Source organism: Capra hircus, chromosome 10, assembly GCF_001704415.2.
Source record: "Capra hircus breed San Clemente chromosome 10, ASM170441v1, whole genome shotgun sequence".
Lineage (NCBI taxonomy): Eukaryota > Metazoa > Chordata > Mammalia > Artiodactyla > Bovidae > Capra > Capra hircus.
This window is the reverse complement of record NC_030817.1, coordinates 79,339,674-79,354,628: the sequence shown is the minus strand read 5'-3', so window position 1 is coordinate 79,354,628 and position 14,955 is coordinate 79,339,674. Positions and strand designations below refer to the sequence as shown.

The 14,955-nt window shown below is 41.1% G+C and overlaps 1 protein-coding gene and 1 pseudogene across 1 annotated transcript; both read right to left on the bottom strand.

Moving 5' to 3' along the window:
* On the bottom strand, window positions 3,641–3,819 carry LOC102180318 (annotated as a pseudogene).
* LOC102184626 (olfactory receptor 49-like) lies at window positions 12,492–13,758 on the bottom strand. The gene is given in 3 exon segments (XM_018053783.1): window positions 12,492–12,506; window positions 12,707–13,503; window positions 13,506–13,758. Coding segments are annotated over 3 exon segments (1,020 nt in total). The 5' UTR covers window positions 13,714–13,758.

Here is a 14,955-nt window from a genome sequence, read left to right as displayed (position 1 = left end):
TTCAGTTTTTCTCATCACTCCTGAAGAAAATTCAGGAGTGTGAGTAACAGAGATAAAGAGGATTGGGATTGGATAGTCTTTACCTGGGGAAGATCCCTTGGAAGAGGGCATGGCAATCCACTCCAGTACTCTTGCCTGGAGAAAACATGGACAGAGGAGCCTGGTGGGCTACAGTCCCTAGGCTTGCAAAGAGTTGGACATGACTGAAGTGACTTAGCACGCAATCGGTACATGTTCTCTCTGAACTTTAATTTTATAGTCAGACACATTTCCTGGTGGTTTATATTTCCCTTCCCTTATATTTCCTTTCATTTTGATTTTTTGGAAATCCTTCTTCTCCTTTCCTTTCCTCAGGAGTGTATCTTGCCATCGTTTTTTGCCTTTGGGATGGGTGGCTGCATCTGCCTGCATGATTCCTTGCGTAGGGACAGCCAGGTCTTGGCTTATTCTTGACTTTCCTGCATGCAGAGTGTTTTTGCTTCTTTTTCCACATGCATGGAAGGAAAAGAGAGAAAATTACATGATTCTCTGACTGTATGTGTCCAGGAAAGGCCCTGTGAGCTTGAAAGCCCTGGGTTTTTATTATCCAACCAGAAGGAGGTATTCATTTCTACTTGAATAGAGGCACACAGCTCTTTTTTAGACTGGAGCTGACTATTTTGCATAAAACAAAGAAGTTATACATTAGCATGGGGTAGCTGGCTTTTCTCAGGAGCTGTCTAACAATGACTAGAGACAATGGTTTAATTATAAGCTGCCACAGCTAAAAGACTCTTAACCCACATACAATATCTTATCAAAATTTCACCATCCTTTGGAAAGAGGTTTAAACTGGTTTGCAGAGCTAATGAAGAGCCTACTTTGTCTTTTCCATTTCCTTGCTGCTCCCAAAGCATCTCAAACCTATTTCAGCCTCTGGGGGCTTTTGCCAAAGCTGTTCCCACAGTCTGGGGTGCCTTCCCTCCTTTCTTTTGGTTATCTATTATTTACTTCTCTTTCAAAGCTCTTTTCAGACACTTCCTCCTTTAAGAAGGTTTTTGTTTTTTTTTTTTGCATCTTTACAATTTCAGTCCACTGAGCTCTACTGTCTATGGACATGCATTTCTAGTGCACATAATTTAATTCAGATTATTCTTCAGTTGTATGAATTGGTGGTCTTATGGTTATTTATTTATTTCAGAAAAGAACTATTGGAGAGTAGATACCATATCTTACTCATTTTTGCATTTCAGTCCCTAAAGCAGCTCCTGGCAGTGCAAAATTCTGTTGAATGAGTGATTGAATGTTAGGCATATGGCAGGGGCTTGATAAGTAATTGTTGGTTAATTGATAAGAGGCCTTTTTAGGAAATGCTACATAACTTCATCGGCAACATCTCACCATTTTAATGCTGGTTTGTGCTGTCTGCAGAAGTTGAGTTAGAAACTATCTACCCTCACATCTTCTTCTGGTACTGACTCCTTTTCTCTCCTTCCAGTGAGTTGGACAGCAAAGGGGTAGATGACCTAAAAGAGGAGAAGATAGGGAGGATTAAGAAGGTTAAACAGACAACTGGAAAATATTTTAAAATATATCTTGCTTATGAATTGAATTCAGCTCCACAGGTTGGGAATTATTTTACATTAAATGAGTACATTAAAAATGTGGGACAAATAATGAATGATTGCAAGTTCTTGTTTACACGTAAAGCGACTGAGCACAGTGCTTATTTCTAAGGATGGCAGGGTGAAGTGAGGCTCCTTTCTTCCGCTGGAGGGAGGCACACCTCACCCAAAGGGAAGGTTTTGCCTCGATGTCATCCACAGAGTCAAGATTCAGGACTGTGTTTATGAAGAGAACTTGAATTAGTGTCTTAGTGTGTTTTCTCTATGCCCAGTTCTTGTTTCCCCTCTCTCCAGGGTTACTCCAAGGCAGCCACTGTGATCAGCACAGGGAGGAAGGAGAGCCACTCCTTGGGCTCCTACCTCCAAGGAAAGAGCCTTCCAGACTGAGGAGCTAGCTGGATCTTTGCTCAAGTTTTTTCTCTAGAGGTGAAATATAATGCTGCTGCTGCTGCTAAGTCACTTCAGTCGTGTTCGACTCTGCGTGACCCCATAGACGGCAGCCCACCAGGCTCCGCTGCCCCTGGAATTCTCCAGGCAAGAACACTGGAGTGGGTTGCCATTTCCTTCTCCAATGCATGCATGCATGCTAGGTTGCTTTAGTCGTGTCCGCCTCCGTGTGATCTTATGGACAGCAGCCCGCCAGGCTTCTCGGTCCATGGGACTCTCCAGGCAAGAATACTGGAGTGGGTTGCCATTTCCTTCTCCAAAATATAATAAGTCAACTCTTTTCCAAGGAACAAGCAAAGAATGATTTCACTTAACTGTTAAAACTCTGTAATATTGTTGTAGGGAGGGGGCCCATCCAGGGCCTGAGAGTGGGCTCTTGTCCAACCGTCTTTCTATGTAAGGACTGGAATTCAGGGACACTTTAGGGGAGAAACAGGTAGGCCCAATAACAGATACTAGAACTGATGTCAATACAGAAAATGGATGCTTACATAATTAACTGAAAAAAAAATATATGAGCACATGTAGCCACATATCTCCATGGGTTGGTGGACCAGTTGATATATTGGTTACAAGTGCATAGATGGCTGATTGACTGGCTGAATGAATGAATGAATTTATTTCATACCAAGGGAATTTGGATTAGTTGGTTTGTGGTGTGAACAAAGCTAGATACTATATACACCTTATGTCTGTAATTAACTTTCTAGTACTGAAGGCTTAAACCCTTTACATGAGCAATGTGAAGTTTCTGAGATTTCTAAAATAGTGTGACTTGCAAGTACCTAATGAAATGTTAGAGAAAGCTAAAGGATAAGCACTGCAGAAGTGAGTTTGGCACTAAGATAGAAGTCTGCAGTGTGGTGTAATAATAAAATGGGAAGGAACATTAATTTACCATTTATAATCCCTATTGCTCTATAAAAAGGGAATAGCCTAAGAATGTTGTTTGTTGAGCAGCATGTGGGAATTAAAGCCTGGAGATGCTGGGAAGGGACTAAATTCCTTTTTTAAGAAAGATGCTGGTGGCATCATAAAGGGACAGGTAGGGAGGAACCCAGAGGCTGAGAATGCTGGGACCAGTGGGCAGAGGGATGGGAAGTATTGTCCCTAAAGAGTACATTTTTATCTTCGTACATTTTTGAACTTTATATAAATGGCGTCAAATTGTGTATATTCTTTTCTAACTGCAGTGTTATGTTCCTGACAGTCATCCGTGTTAAAATGTGTGCCTATCTTCATTCATTTCACGGCTGTATACTATTCTATTATGTAACATTGCTTTATCCTTTACTTTGTGGAGAGACATTTGGATTGTTTCCAGTTTCTTCCCCCAATTTCTAGAAGTGTGGCTGTGAGTGTTTTTGGACAAGTCTCTTGGACACACATGTAAGAATTTCTCCAGGGTACCTGCTGGGTTTGATGGTTTTAGTAGGTTGTGGGTTATACAGATCTTCAACTTCATTAGATAATATGAAATTGTATCAATTTATTTTTGAAGTTTAAAAAAATTTTATTTTATATACAAAGTGCTGGTATTGTTTCTGCATAAGGTAGCTGTGCCAGATGATCCATTTAAAGAAGTTCAGTTAGTCCAACTTAATGAGGCCGATGTCTTTCGTGTACTGGCAGAAACTCTAGGGACACATATTGAGACCTGTTTCTGGATCAGACTGTGCCAGTTTGAGCAGACCTGGCAAGAGCAAGAACCCTGGCCGAATTGTCTCAGATGGCTCCGGTAGAGCTGCTGGTGATCCATGTTGTCGTCTTGGCTTCAACAAGGCTGAAATTGTACCAATTTATAATCTCACCAGCAATTTATGAGAGGTGACCTCTTAATAATAATAATGTTTTGCAATTCATGAATGTATTTCTCCTTTTATTATTAAAGCCTTTAATTTTTTCTCAATGGTTTTATCGTTTTCAGACTTGCATATTCAAGTCTTAAAAATCTTTTGTTATATTTACCCCTTCAAGTATTTCATATGTTTTGGTGTTGTTGTAAATGTTTTTTTTTTTAAAATTCAATTTCTAATTGTTTATTGCTAGCATATAAGGTAGCATCATAGGCGTCTCTATAAGGGCTTCCCAGGTAGCTCAGTGGTAAAGAATCCGCCTGCAATGCAGGAGACGTGGGTTAGATTCCTGACTGGCGAAGATTCAGTGGGGTCCTGAGAGTCAGGCGGGACTCAGTGACTAAACCACCATGACAGTATGTTTCCCCGAAAGAATCTGATATTCTACAACCTTACTACACTTTTTCATTAATTCTAGGAACATTTTGGGGTAGATTCCTTAGGATTTTCTACATAGATGTTTATGTCATTTGCAAACAAAGACCATTTTACTTTCTCTCAACACTCCCTCCCTCGTGTGGTTTTTTTATTTTTTATTGAGGTATAATTGACAAAATTGCAAGGTAATTAAAGAGTAGAGAGGTGATGATTTGATAGCTGTATATACTGTTAAAGGATCCCCCCCAGAGTTAATTAACACATTCATCACCTTGCACATTTACCTTTTTATTTGATAAAAACATGTAAGTTCTACACTCTTCAGTTCAGTTCAGTCAAGTTGCTCAGTCGTGTCCGACTCTTTGCGACCCCGTGAATCGCAGCATGCCAGGCCTCCGTGTCCATCACCAACTCCCGGAGTTCACCCAGACTCGCGTCCATCAAGTCAGTGATGCCATCCAGCCATCTCATCTCTGTGGTCCCATTCTTCTCCTGCCCCAAATCCCTCCCAGCATCAAAGTCTTTTCTAATGAGTCAACTCTTCGCATGAGGTGGCCAAAGTACTGGAGTTTCAGCTTTAGCATCATAACTTCCAAAGAAATCCCAGGGTTGATCTCTTTTAGAATGGATTGGTTGGATCTCCTTGCAGTCCAAAGAACTCTCAGGAGTCTTCTCCAACACCACAGTTCAAAACCATCAATTCTTCGGCTCTCAGCCTTCTTCATAGTCCAACTATCACATCGATACATAACTACTGGAAAAAGCATAGCTTTGACTAGACGGACCTTAGTCGGTAAAGTAATGTCTCTGCTTTTGAATACTGTATCTAGGTTGGTCATCACTTTTCTTCCAAGGAGTAAGTGTCTTTTAATTTCATGGCTGAAGTCACCATCTGCAGTGATTTTGGAGCACCCCAAAATAAAGTCTGACACTGTTTCTACTGTTTCCCCATCTATTTCCCATGAAGTGATGGGACTGGATGCCATGATATTCGTTTTCTGAATGTTGAGCTTTAAACCAACTTTTTCACTCTCCTCTTTTATTTTCATCAAGAGGCTTTTGAGTTCCTCTTCACTTTCTGCCATAAGGGTGGTGTCATCTGCATATCTGAGGTTATTGGTATTTCTCCCGGCAATCTTGATTCCAGCTTGTGTTTCTTCCAGTCCAGCGTTTCTCATGATGTACTCTGCATATAAGTTAAATAAGCAGGGTGACAATATACAGCCTTGACGTAGTCCTTTTCCTATTTGGAACCCGTCTGTTGTTCCATGTCCAGTTCTAACTGTTGCTTCCTGACCTGCATACAGATTTCTCAAGAGGCAGGTCAGGTGGTCTGGTATTCCCATCTCTGCACTCTTAGCAACTTTCAATTACACAATACAGTGTTATCAATTATATTCACCCCATTCGGGTTCGATCCCTGGGTTGGGAAGATCCCCTGGAGAAGGAAATAGCAACCCACTCCAGTACTCTTGCCTGGAGAATCCCATGGACGGAGGAGTCTGGTAGGACCACAGTCCACAGGTTCGCAAAGAGTCGAACATGACTGAGCGACTTCACTCACTTCACATATGAGATCCTCATACTTTATTCATCTTATAATTGAAAGTTCGTAGCCTTTTAGCACAGAGAAAGCAATGGCACCCCACTCTGGTACTCTTGCCTAGAAAATCCCACAGATGGTGGAGCTTGAAGGCTGCAGTCAATGGGGTCGCTGAGGGTCGGACACGACTGAGTGACCTCACTTTCACTTTTCACTTTCATGCATTGGAGAAGGAAATGGCAACCCACTCCAGTGTTCTTGCCTGGAGAATCCCAGGGACGGAGGAGCCTGGTGGGCTGCCGTCTCTGGGGTCGCACAGAGTCAGACACGACTGAAGTGACTTAGCAACAGCAGAAGCCTTTTAGCAACCTCTCCCTATTTTCTCCACCTCAGCCCCTGGCAACCACTTTTATACTCTCTGTTTCTATTAGTTCAACTTCTTTTTTTTTTTTTTTTTTAAGATTCCACATGTAAGTGATACAATGTAGTGTTTGTCTTTGTCTGGCATATTTTACTTGACATAATGGCCTCCAGGTTCATCCATGTTGTCAAAAATGTCAAGATAAAGGCTGAATAATAGCCCATTGTTTATATATACCACATTTCCTTTATTCATTCATCTGTTAGTGGACACGTAGGTTGTCTCCATACCTTCCTTGGCTGCTGTGAGTATGCTGCAATGAACATAGGAGTACAGATGCTTTTTGAAACAATGATTTTTGTTTCCTTTGGTTGTGTATCCGGAAGTGCGATCGCAGAATCTTCTGTTAGTTCTATTTCTTGAGGAATCACTGCACTGTTTTCTGTGTGATAGTACCAGTTTACATTCCCACCAACAGTACACAAGAGTTCTCTTTTCTCCACATCTTTGAGAGCATTTGTTATCTCTTTTCTTTATAGTGAGAGGCATCCTAATAGGTGTGAAGTGATACCTCATTGTGGTTTTGATTTGCATTTCCTTGATAATTAATAATGTGAATCACCCTTTCATGTGCCTGTTGGCCATTTGCGTGTCTTCTTTGGAAAAATGTCTATTCAGGCCCTTTGCCCATTTGAATTGGATTGTTTATCTTTTTTGCTATTGATTTATGAGTTCTTTGTATATTTTGAATATTAACCCCTTATCAGGCATGTGGAATCTTTAGTTGTGGCATGTGAACCAGGGATTGAACCTGGGTCCCCTCCATTGGAAGCAAGTTTTAGCCTCTGGGCACCAGGGAAGTTCCCGTTTTGGTAGTTTGTCTTTCGAGAAATTTATCCATTTAATCTAAGTTGTTAAAAACATTACCACAAGTTGTTCATAACGTTCCATTATTACTTTTTAATGCCTAAATCCATAGTGGTGTCTACTTACTTGTTCCCCTTATTGGTAATTTGTGTCTTCTGTCCTTTTCCCCCAACATCCTCTCAATCTCAAGTCCAGATGAGCAACTCTTCTTCCACAAGCTCCTGTAAGTATCTCAGAATTGAGATTTGCTTGGCTTCACTGGTCTGATTTTAGTGATATGGCCATTCCTGAGCCAATAGCCATGGTTATGCTCTAACTGGTTGGGGATGACGTCATGCCATGTCGGTTACATGAACTGAGAGGGGAGAGGGGCTTTATTAAGATCAGGGACCTACTACTTTAATGGGAAATGGATTTCAGGCAGATAGTTCAGTCCAGTTCAGTTCAGTTGCTCAGTCGTGTCTGACCCTTTGTGACCCCATGAACTGCAGCATGCCAGGCTTCCCTGTCCATCACCAACTCCCGGAGCCTACTCAAACTCATGGCCATTGAGTCGGTGATGCCATCCAACCATCTCATCCTCTGTTGGCCCCTTCTCCTCCCGCCTTCAATCTTTCCCAGCATCAGAGTCTTTTCCAATGAGTCAATTCTACACATCAGGTGGTCAAAGTATTGGAGTTTCAGCTTCAGCATCAGTCCTTCCAGTGAATATTCAGGATTGATTTCCTTTAGGATGGACTGGTTGGATCTCCTTGCTGTCCAAGGGACTCTTAAGAGTCTTCTCCAACGTCACAGTTCAAAGGCATCAATTCTTGGGTGCTCAGCTTTCTTTATAGTCCAACTCTCACATCCATACATGACTACTTTTTTTTCTTTCTAACATAAAGAAGTCTAAAAATTTATATAGCCAAGTTTATAAATTTATGTTTTTAGCTCTATTGAAAAAACTCCCTACATATCTTTTAAAAAATATATACATATTTATTTGGCATGCTGGGTCTTAGCTGTGACACTTGGGATCTTTCATCTTTGTTGCAACTTGCAGGATCTTTAGTTGCAGTATGCAAATTCTCTTTTTTTTAATTTTTGGCCGTGCTGGGTCTTTGTTGCTGTGTGCAGGCTTTCTCTGGTTTAGGTGAGCAGAGGCTACTCTCTTTTTCACTGTGCCCAGGCCTTTCATTGTGGTGTCTTCTCTTATTGCTAAGCACAGGCTGTAGGGCGCTTGGGCTCAGTAGTTGTGGTGTGCAGAGTCTAGTTGCCCTATGGCATGTGGGATCTTACCAGACCAGGAATCAAACCCATGTTCCCTGCATTGGCAGACAGTATCTTAACCACTGGCCCACCAGGGAAGTCCCCTATGCATCTTTAATGAGATAATTTTTATCCAGATTTTCTTTTTCGTGGTTTTACTATTTATTTAATTATCCTGAATTTATTTCAGTTTAAGATATGAGATGAGGATCTAACAACTTTTTCTGCAAGGTTCTAGATAATCTCTTCATTTATCTTCATTTATACAGCTTATTCCTTCAGTAAAATATGGTACCCGACACCTAACATAGAGCTTTATCAGGCCCTGAGCTAAGCATTCTGACATACATTAATAATATTTATAAGGATTCTATGAGGTAGATATATTATTATCTCCATATATATATATATATATGTTGTTGTTCAGTTCCCAAATTGTGTCTGACTCTTCATGACCCCATGGACTGCAGCATGCCAGGCGTCCCTATCCCCTACCATCTCCTGGAGCTTGCCCAAATTCATGTCTATTGAACTGGTGGTGCCATTCAACCATCTCATCCTCTGTTGCCCTCTTCTCCTTCTGCTTTCAATATATGTGATGCAAGAAGTATTGCTTATTTAAGCTCAAATGGCTAATAGCTGGGAATCTAAACCTAGGTGGTAGACTTCTAGTAGCTGTTTCAGCCTCTGTGTTATGTTACCTCCCCAAGTCCTTGATGTTCACAGCATGCCTTTGCAGCTAGAAAATGGCTGCTGTACCCATGCATATTTTTATTCCCACCAGTTAGCTTGTACCAAGAATCAGTTGTTCCCAAACCTTGATTTGATATTTGGACTTGTTACTATAATGACATTTTTAACTAAATAAAGATAAACCAATGAAATATGAGTATTAAAAACAAAGCTGTTTCTGCAAAAACAAAATTGAGTCCTTGCGATAGATTCCATAAAGTCAGAAAATGAAAAATGTTGTTGATTGAGGTGTGGGCAAGGAAGGCTGTGAAGGCTGGCAACAGGCAAACAAAATGCGAAAATTCTAGAATTCTGTTCACAGATGTTTCTCTGGCATTTTTACAATTTTTGTACCACTGAAGCAAATCCTAAAATTTCATATTGTGAATGTGGTTTAAGCAAGAAAGACTACAACAATCATAATATTCATACTCAAAGAAAAGAATATTTATAGGTTAGTGAATACATGTTTCTAGCTTTTAATTTCAAATAAATATTTAAGGCATGTATCACTTTTAAATTGATCTTCTGCTCTAACGTTTTCCCAATAATGTACTAGATCCCAATCTTTTTAAAAGACAACAGTCTTCTATTGTGGTTAGCCGATAGTCTTGGCGTTATTTATACACTGGACTGTCTTTTCTTTAAAGATTAGAAAGTCTACTTTGTTTTTTTTTTTTTAATGATTTATTTTTTATTTTATTTTATTATTTTTTTAATTTTAAAATCTTTAATTCTTACATGCGTTCCCAAACATGAACCCCCCTCCCACCTCCCTCCCCATAACATCTCTCTGGGTCATCCCCATGCACCAGCTCCAAGCATGCTGTATCCTGCATCAGACATAGACTGGCGATTCAATTCTTACATGATAGTATACATGTTAGAATGTCATTCTCCCAAATCATCCCACCCTCTCCCTCTCCCTCTGAGTCCAAAAGTCCGCTATACACATCTGTGTCTCTTTCCCTGTCTTGCATACAGGGTCGTCATTGCCATCTTCCTAAATTCCATATATATGTGTTAGTATACTGTATTGGTGTTTTTCTTTCTGGCTTACTTCACTCTGTATAATCGGCTCCAGTTTCATCCATCTCATCAGAACTGATTCAAATGAATTCTTTCTAATGGCTGGGTAATACTCCATTGTGTATATGTACCACAGCTTTCTTATCCATTCATCTGCTGATGGACATCTAGGTTGTTTCCATGTCCTAGCTATTATAAACAGTGCTGCGATGAACATTGGGGTACATGTGTCTCTTTTGATTCTGGTTTCCTCAGTGTGTATGCCCAGCAGTGGGATTGCTGGGTCATAAGGTAGTTCTATTTGCAATTTTTTCAGGAATCTCCACACTGTTCTCCATAGTGGCTGTACTAGTTTGCATTCCCACCAACAGTGTAGGAGGGTTCCCTTTTCTCCACACCCTCTCCAGCATTTATTGCTTGCAGATTTTTGGATCGCAGCCATTCTGACTGGTGTGAAGTGGTACCTCATTGTGGTTTTGATTTGCATTTCTCTAATAATGAGTGATGTTGAGCATCTTTTCATGTGTTTGTTAGCCATCCATATGTCTTCTTTGGAGAAGCAATCTTGAGAAAGAAGAATGGACCTGGAGGAATCAACTTGCCTGACTTCAGGCTCTACTACAAAGCCACAGTCATCAAGACAGTATGGTACTGGCACAAAGACAGACATATAGATCAATGGAACAAAATAGAAAGCCCAGAGATAAAACCACACACATATGGACACCTTATCTTTGACAAAGGAGGCAAGAATATACAATGGAGTAAAGACAATCTCTTTAACAAGTGGTGCTGGGAAAACTGGTCAACCACTTGTAAAAGAATGAAACTAGATCACTTTCTAACACCACACACAAAAATAAACTCAAAATGGATTAAAGATCTAAATGTAAGACCAGAAACTATAAAACTCCTAGAGGAGAACATAGGCAAAACACTCTCAGACATAAATCACAGCAGGATCCTCTATGATCCACCTCCCAGAATTCTGGAAATAAAAGCAAAAATAAACAAATGGGATCTAATTAAAATTAAAAGCTTCTGTACAACAAAGGAAAATATAAGCAAGGTGAAAAGACAGCCTTCTGAATGGGAGAAAATAATAGCAAATGAAGCAACTGACAAACAACTAATCTCAAAAATATACAAACAACTTCTACAGCTCAATTCCAGAAAAATAAATGACCCAATCAAAAAATGGGCCAAAGAACTAAATAGACATTTCTCCAAAGAAGACATACGGATGGCTAACAAACACATGAATAGAAAGTCTACTTTGTTTTATTGTTGTTATTTTCTTGGCCTCACCATGTGGCTTGCTGGATTTTAGTTTTCTTTCCCACCCAGGGATCAAATTCATGCCTCCTGCAATGGAAGCTTGGAGTCCTAACCAGTGGACCACCAGGGAATTTCCTAGAAAGTCTACCCTAATCATCTATTAGATCTTTATGTCTAATCTGCATCATTTTTCTAGACTATCCAATTCCACTGTTCTGTTTGTTTGTTCTTAAGTTAGTGTTTTAATACCTGACACTTTTTTTGTTCAATATTTCTTGGCTATTCCACCTCTTTAATTTTTCTGGACACAATAATTCTGAAGTCTATCATAAATATATTCTCATTGAGAATATTTTCATTGATTTTTAAAGGTTTTAGTGAAGAAGGTATGTTAAATTGTAATTTGAAATGAGGCCAGATTAAGACACTCAGGGCAGTCCAGTTGTTAAGGACTCTGCACTTTCACTGCTGAGGGCCCACGGTCAATCCCTAGTCAAGGAGCTAGGTAAGATTCCACAAGCCAAGTGGCATGGGCAAACAAAACAAAACATGCAAACAGAAATGACAACAGGACTTCCCTTGTAGTCCAGTGGTTAAGAATCTGCCTGCCAGGGTAGGAAATATGGGTTCTATCCCTGGTCCGGGAAGATTTCACATGCCACCGGGCAACTAAGCCTGTGGACTTGAACTACTGAGCCCAGACACCTTGCTGCTGCTGCTGCTGCTGCTGCTAAGTCGCTTCAGTCGTGTCCGACTCTGTGCGACCCCATAGACGGCAGCCCACCAGGCTCCTCCGTCCCTGGGATTCTCCAGGCAAGAACACTGGAGTGGGTTGCCATTTCCTTCTCCAATGCATGAAAGCGAAAAGTGAAAGTGAAATCACTCAGTTGTGTCCGACTCTTCGCAACCCCATGGACTGCAGCCTCCCAGGCTCCTCCGTCCATGGGATTTTCCAGGCAAGAGTACTGGAGTGGGGTGCCATTGCCTTAGAGCTCTGCAATAAGGGAAGCCACCATAATGAGAAGTCTGACCACCACAACTAGAGTAGCTCCTGCTCGGTGCCACTAGAGAAAGCCTGTGTGCAGCAACAAAGACCGAGTGCAACCAAAACCCAAACAAAAGCCTGACAACAAAGAAACCAAAAATCACTCAGATACATTCTAGGATCAGAAAGACATACCAGACACAGTTGTGGTACACTGAGTTTTTTATACTGTCTGACAAGACTGCATGAGCCAGTAATGATAAATGTAAGAAACCACTGTAGATTATAGCATTTGCTAAGAAACTGTCTGAGAGAAAATAGTTCAGGGAGATCGGGAAGCCGCAGTATTTGGAGAGGTTCAGGAAAGGAGCCAACTTTCTCCACCCTCTCAGATCTAGCTCCTAGTTCTGAGAGGAGCTTGCTAATTTGCTTGTTAAATACCTGCTTCACCTGTTTGTTCCTCAGGGTGTAGATGAAGGGATTGAGCACTGGGGTCACCACGGTGTTGAGCAAGGCCACCAGCTTGTTCCTATCCTCCCCCTGGCCGCCCTTGCCCGACCGGACATACATGAAGATGCAGCTGCCATAGAAGAGAGAGACAACAGTGATGTGGGAGGAACAGGTTGAGAAGGCTTTCTGCCTCTCCTTGGCTGAGGGGAGGCGCAGGATGGTGTGGAGGATGTGGCCATAGCAGGTGGCCGTCATGGACAGAGTGCCCAGGAGGCTGATGTTGGCCAGGATGAAACCCAGAAGCTTGATCAGACTTGTGTCTGCACATACGAGTTCCGGGAGTGGAAAGCTGTCACAGAAGAAATGATCAATGATGTTGGGACCACAGAATGGCTGCTGAATTGTGAGGAAAGTTGGAACGATGATGATAAAGAACCCTGTGACCCAAGAAGAAAGAACTAGCTGGACAGAGACCCTTTTGCTCATGATGGTGACATAACGCAAGGGGTTACATATGGCCACATACCTGTCAAAGGACATCACTGCCAGTAGGAAGAACTCTGTGGTGCCCAGGAAGAAATAGAGAAAACTTTGTAGGAAACAGCCTGCCAGGGAGATGGTCCTGTTTCCAGTCAGGATGTTGGTCAGCATCTTGGGGAAGATGACCGAGGTGAACCAGATCTCTAGGACAGCAACGTTGCGGAGGAAGTAGTACATGGGGAGTGGAGGCGCCTGTCCATGAGGGTGAGGACCACGGTGAGCAGGTTCCCCAGCAGAGTGAGGAGGGAGGTCGGGAGGAGCCCCAGCAAGAGGAGCATCTGCAGCTCACAGGCGTGTGAGAGCCCCAGCAGGATGGGCTCGGTGACAGTGCTGTGGTTCCCCGTGGCTGCTCTGGCCTCTGCTGGGAATGACCAATCAGAGGTGTGCAGCATCAGGAGTCGTGATGCTCTGGATCTGAGGACACTTGGAATTTATAAGAAAAAGTGCTGAATGTATCATTTAGAGTTGTAGGAGTCCTTTTTTTGTTCTTTTTTTTTTTTTTTTTTTTTAACAGAGCCTCTTTGAGGCTCCTTGTCTCTTTTATTGCCTTTGGTGTTTCTACGTGGTAGAGAGTGGTGTTGTCAGGGATGCTAAGTAAACATCCTAAACCAAAAGTTATTCTTGCTTGTTTTTGTTAACTGAAATTTTACTTCTGTTCCTCAACAATTCCTTTGCCTCTGACTTTCATTACCTTTCACTACCTTTCATTTTTATCTTTATTCTAATATTGGGTCTTCATTCATAAGAAATCCCTATTTGAGGCTGACAAATATTTGAGGCTGGAAAAATAGCAAAATGGCTAAGTTAAGCCATTTTACTTAACTTAGTCATTCGCTATACATATCCATATTCTTGGGTAAACTGGTTATTCATAGACACTCTATTGCTATTTCAGTATTACCTGAAAATGTGATGCCTTTCACTAGTTTTTGGATTAATAAAGAGAGAAGAGGAAATCTATGAGAGTAAAGCACAATGCTTACCAATCAGAAAGAGAATAATCCAAGTAATGTATGCACAAATAAAAATTTGTAAGTGGAAAACAAAATTGTTAATGGGAATTTGGTATTTATCCTAATGTGGACATTGGATTTGTCCTCATGTGATAGATCCGTAGTCTCCTGATTGCATATTCCCATGGGCTCAAGATACAATAGACCCTTTGTTTTTAAAAAAGTTTTTAGCTGTTTTATATACATAGGTTTCAGCACACGGCATTTCAGCTTGGAAGCATCAGCTTTTCAAATCCTATTTATCCTTTAAGTTTCTCCTGAATGAGTGCTATCATTTCCATAAAATCTTCTCTTTTGAATGCATGAGTCTCTGTGTCCCCCATAATTTTATTATATATCACAACTTTTATTGTGTTTTATAGTTGTTTTCATCTTTGTATTTTATATGGCCCTTAGAACAAGTTTCTTGAAACAATCAGCTTTAATAAGCATGTACTGAATGAGTGAACAACACCTCAAAAATCTGTGGGGTGGATTTGGGGGTTTTTGACACACAATAGATTGAGGATGTGTCACTTACGTGGTACTTCGTAGAAGACAGAAATCTTGCTGTCATATGCCAAGCAGTCTGTCAAACTGGCCCATCTGAAGAGGGTTTGCTTTTCCTCATGAGGTGGAGAT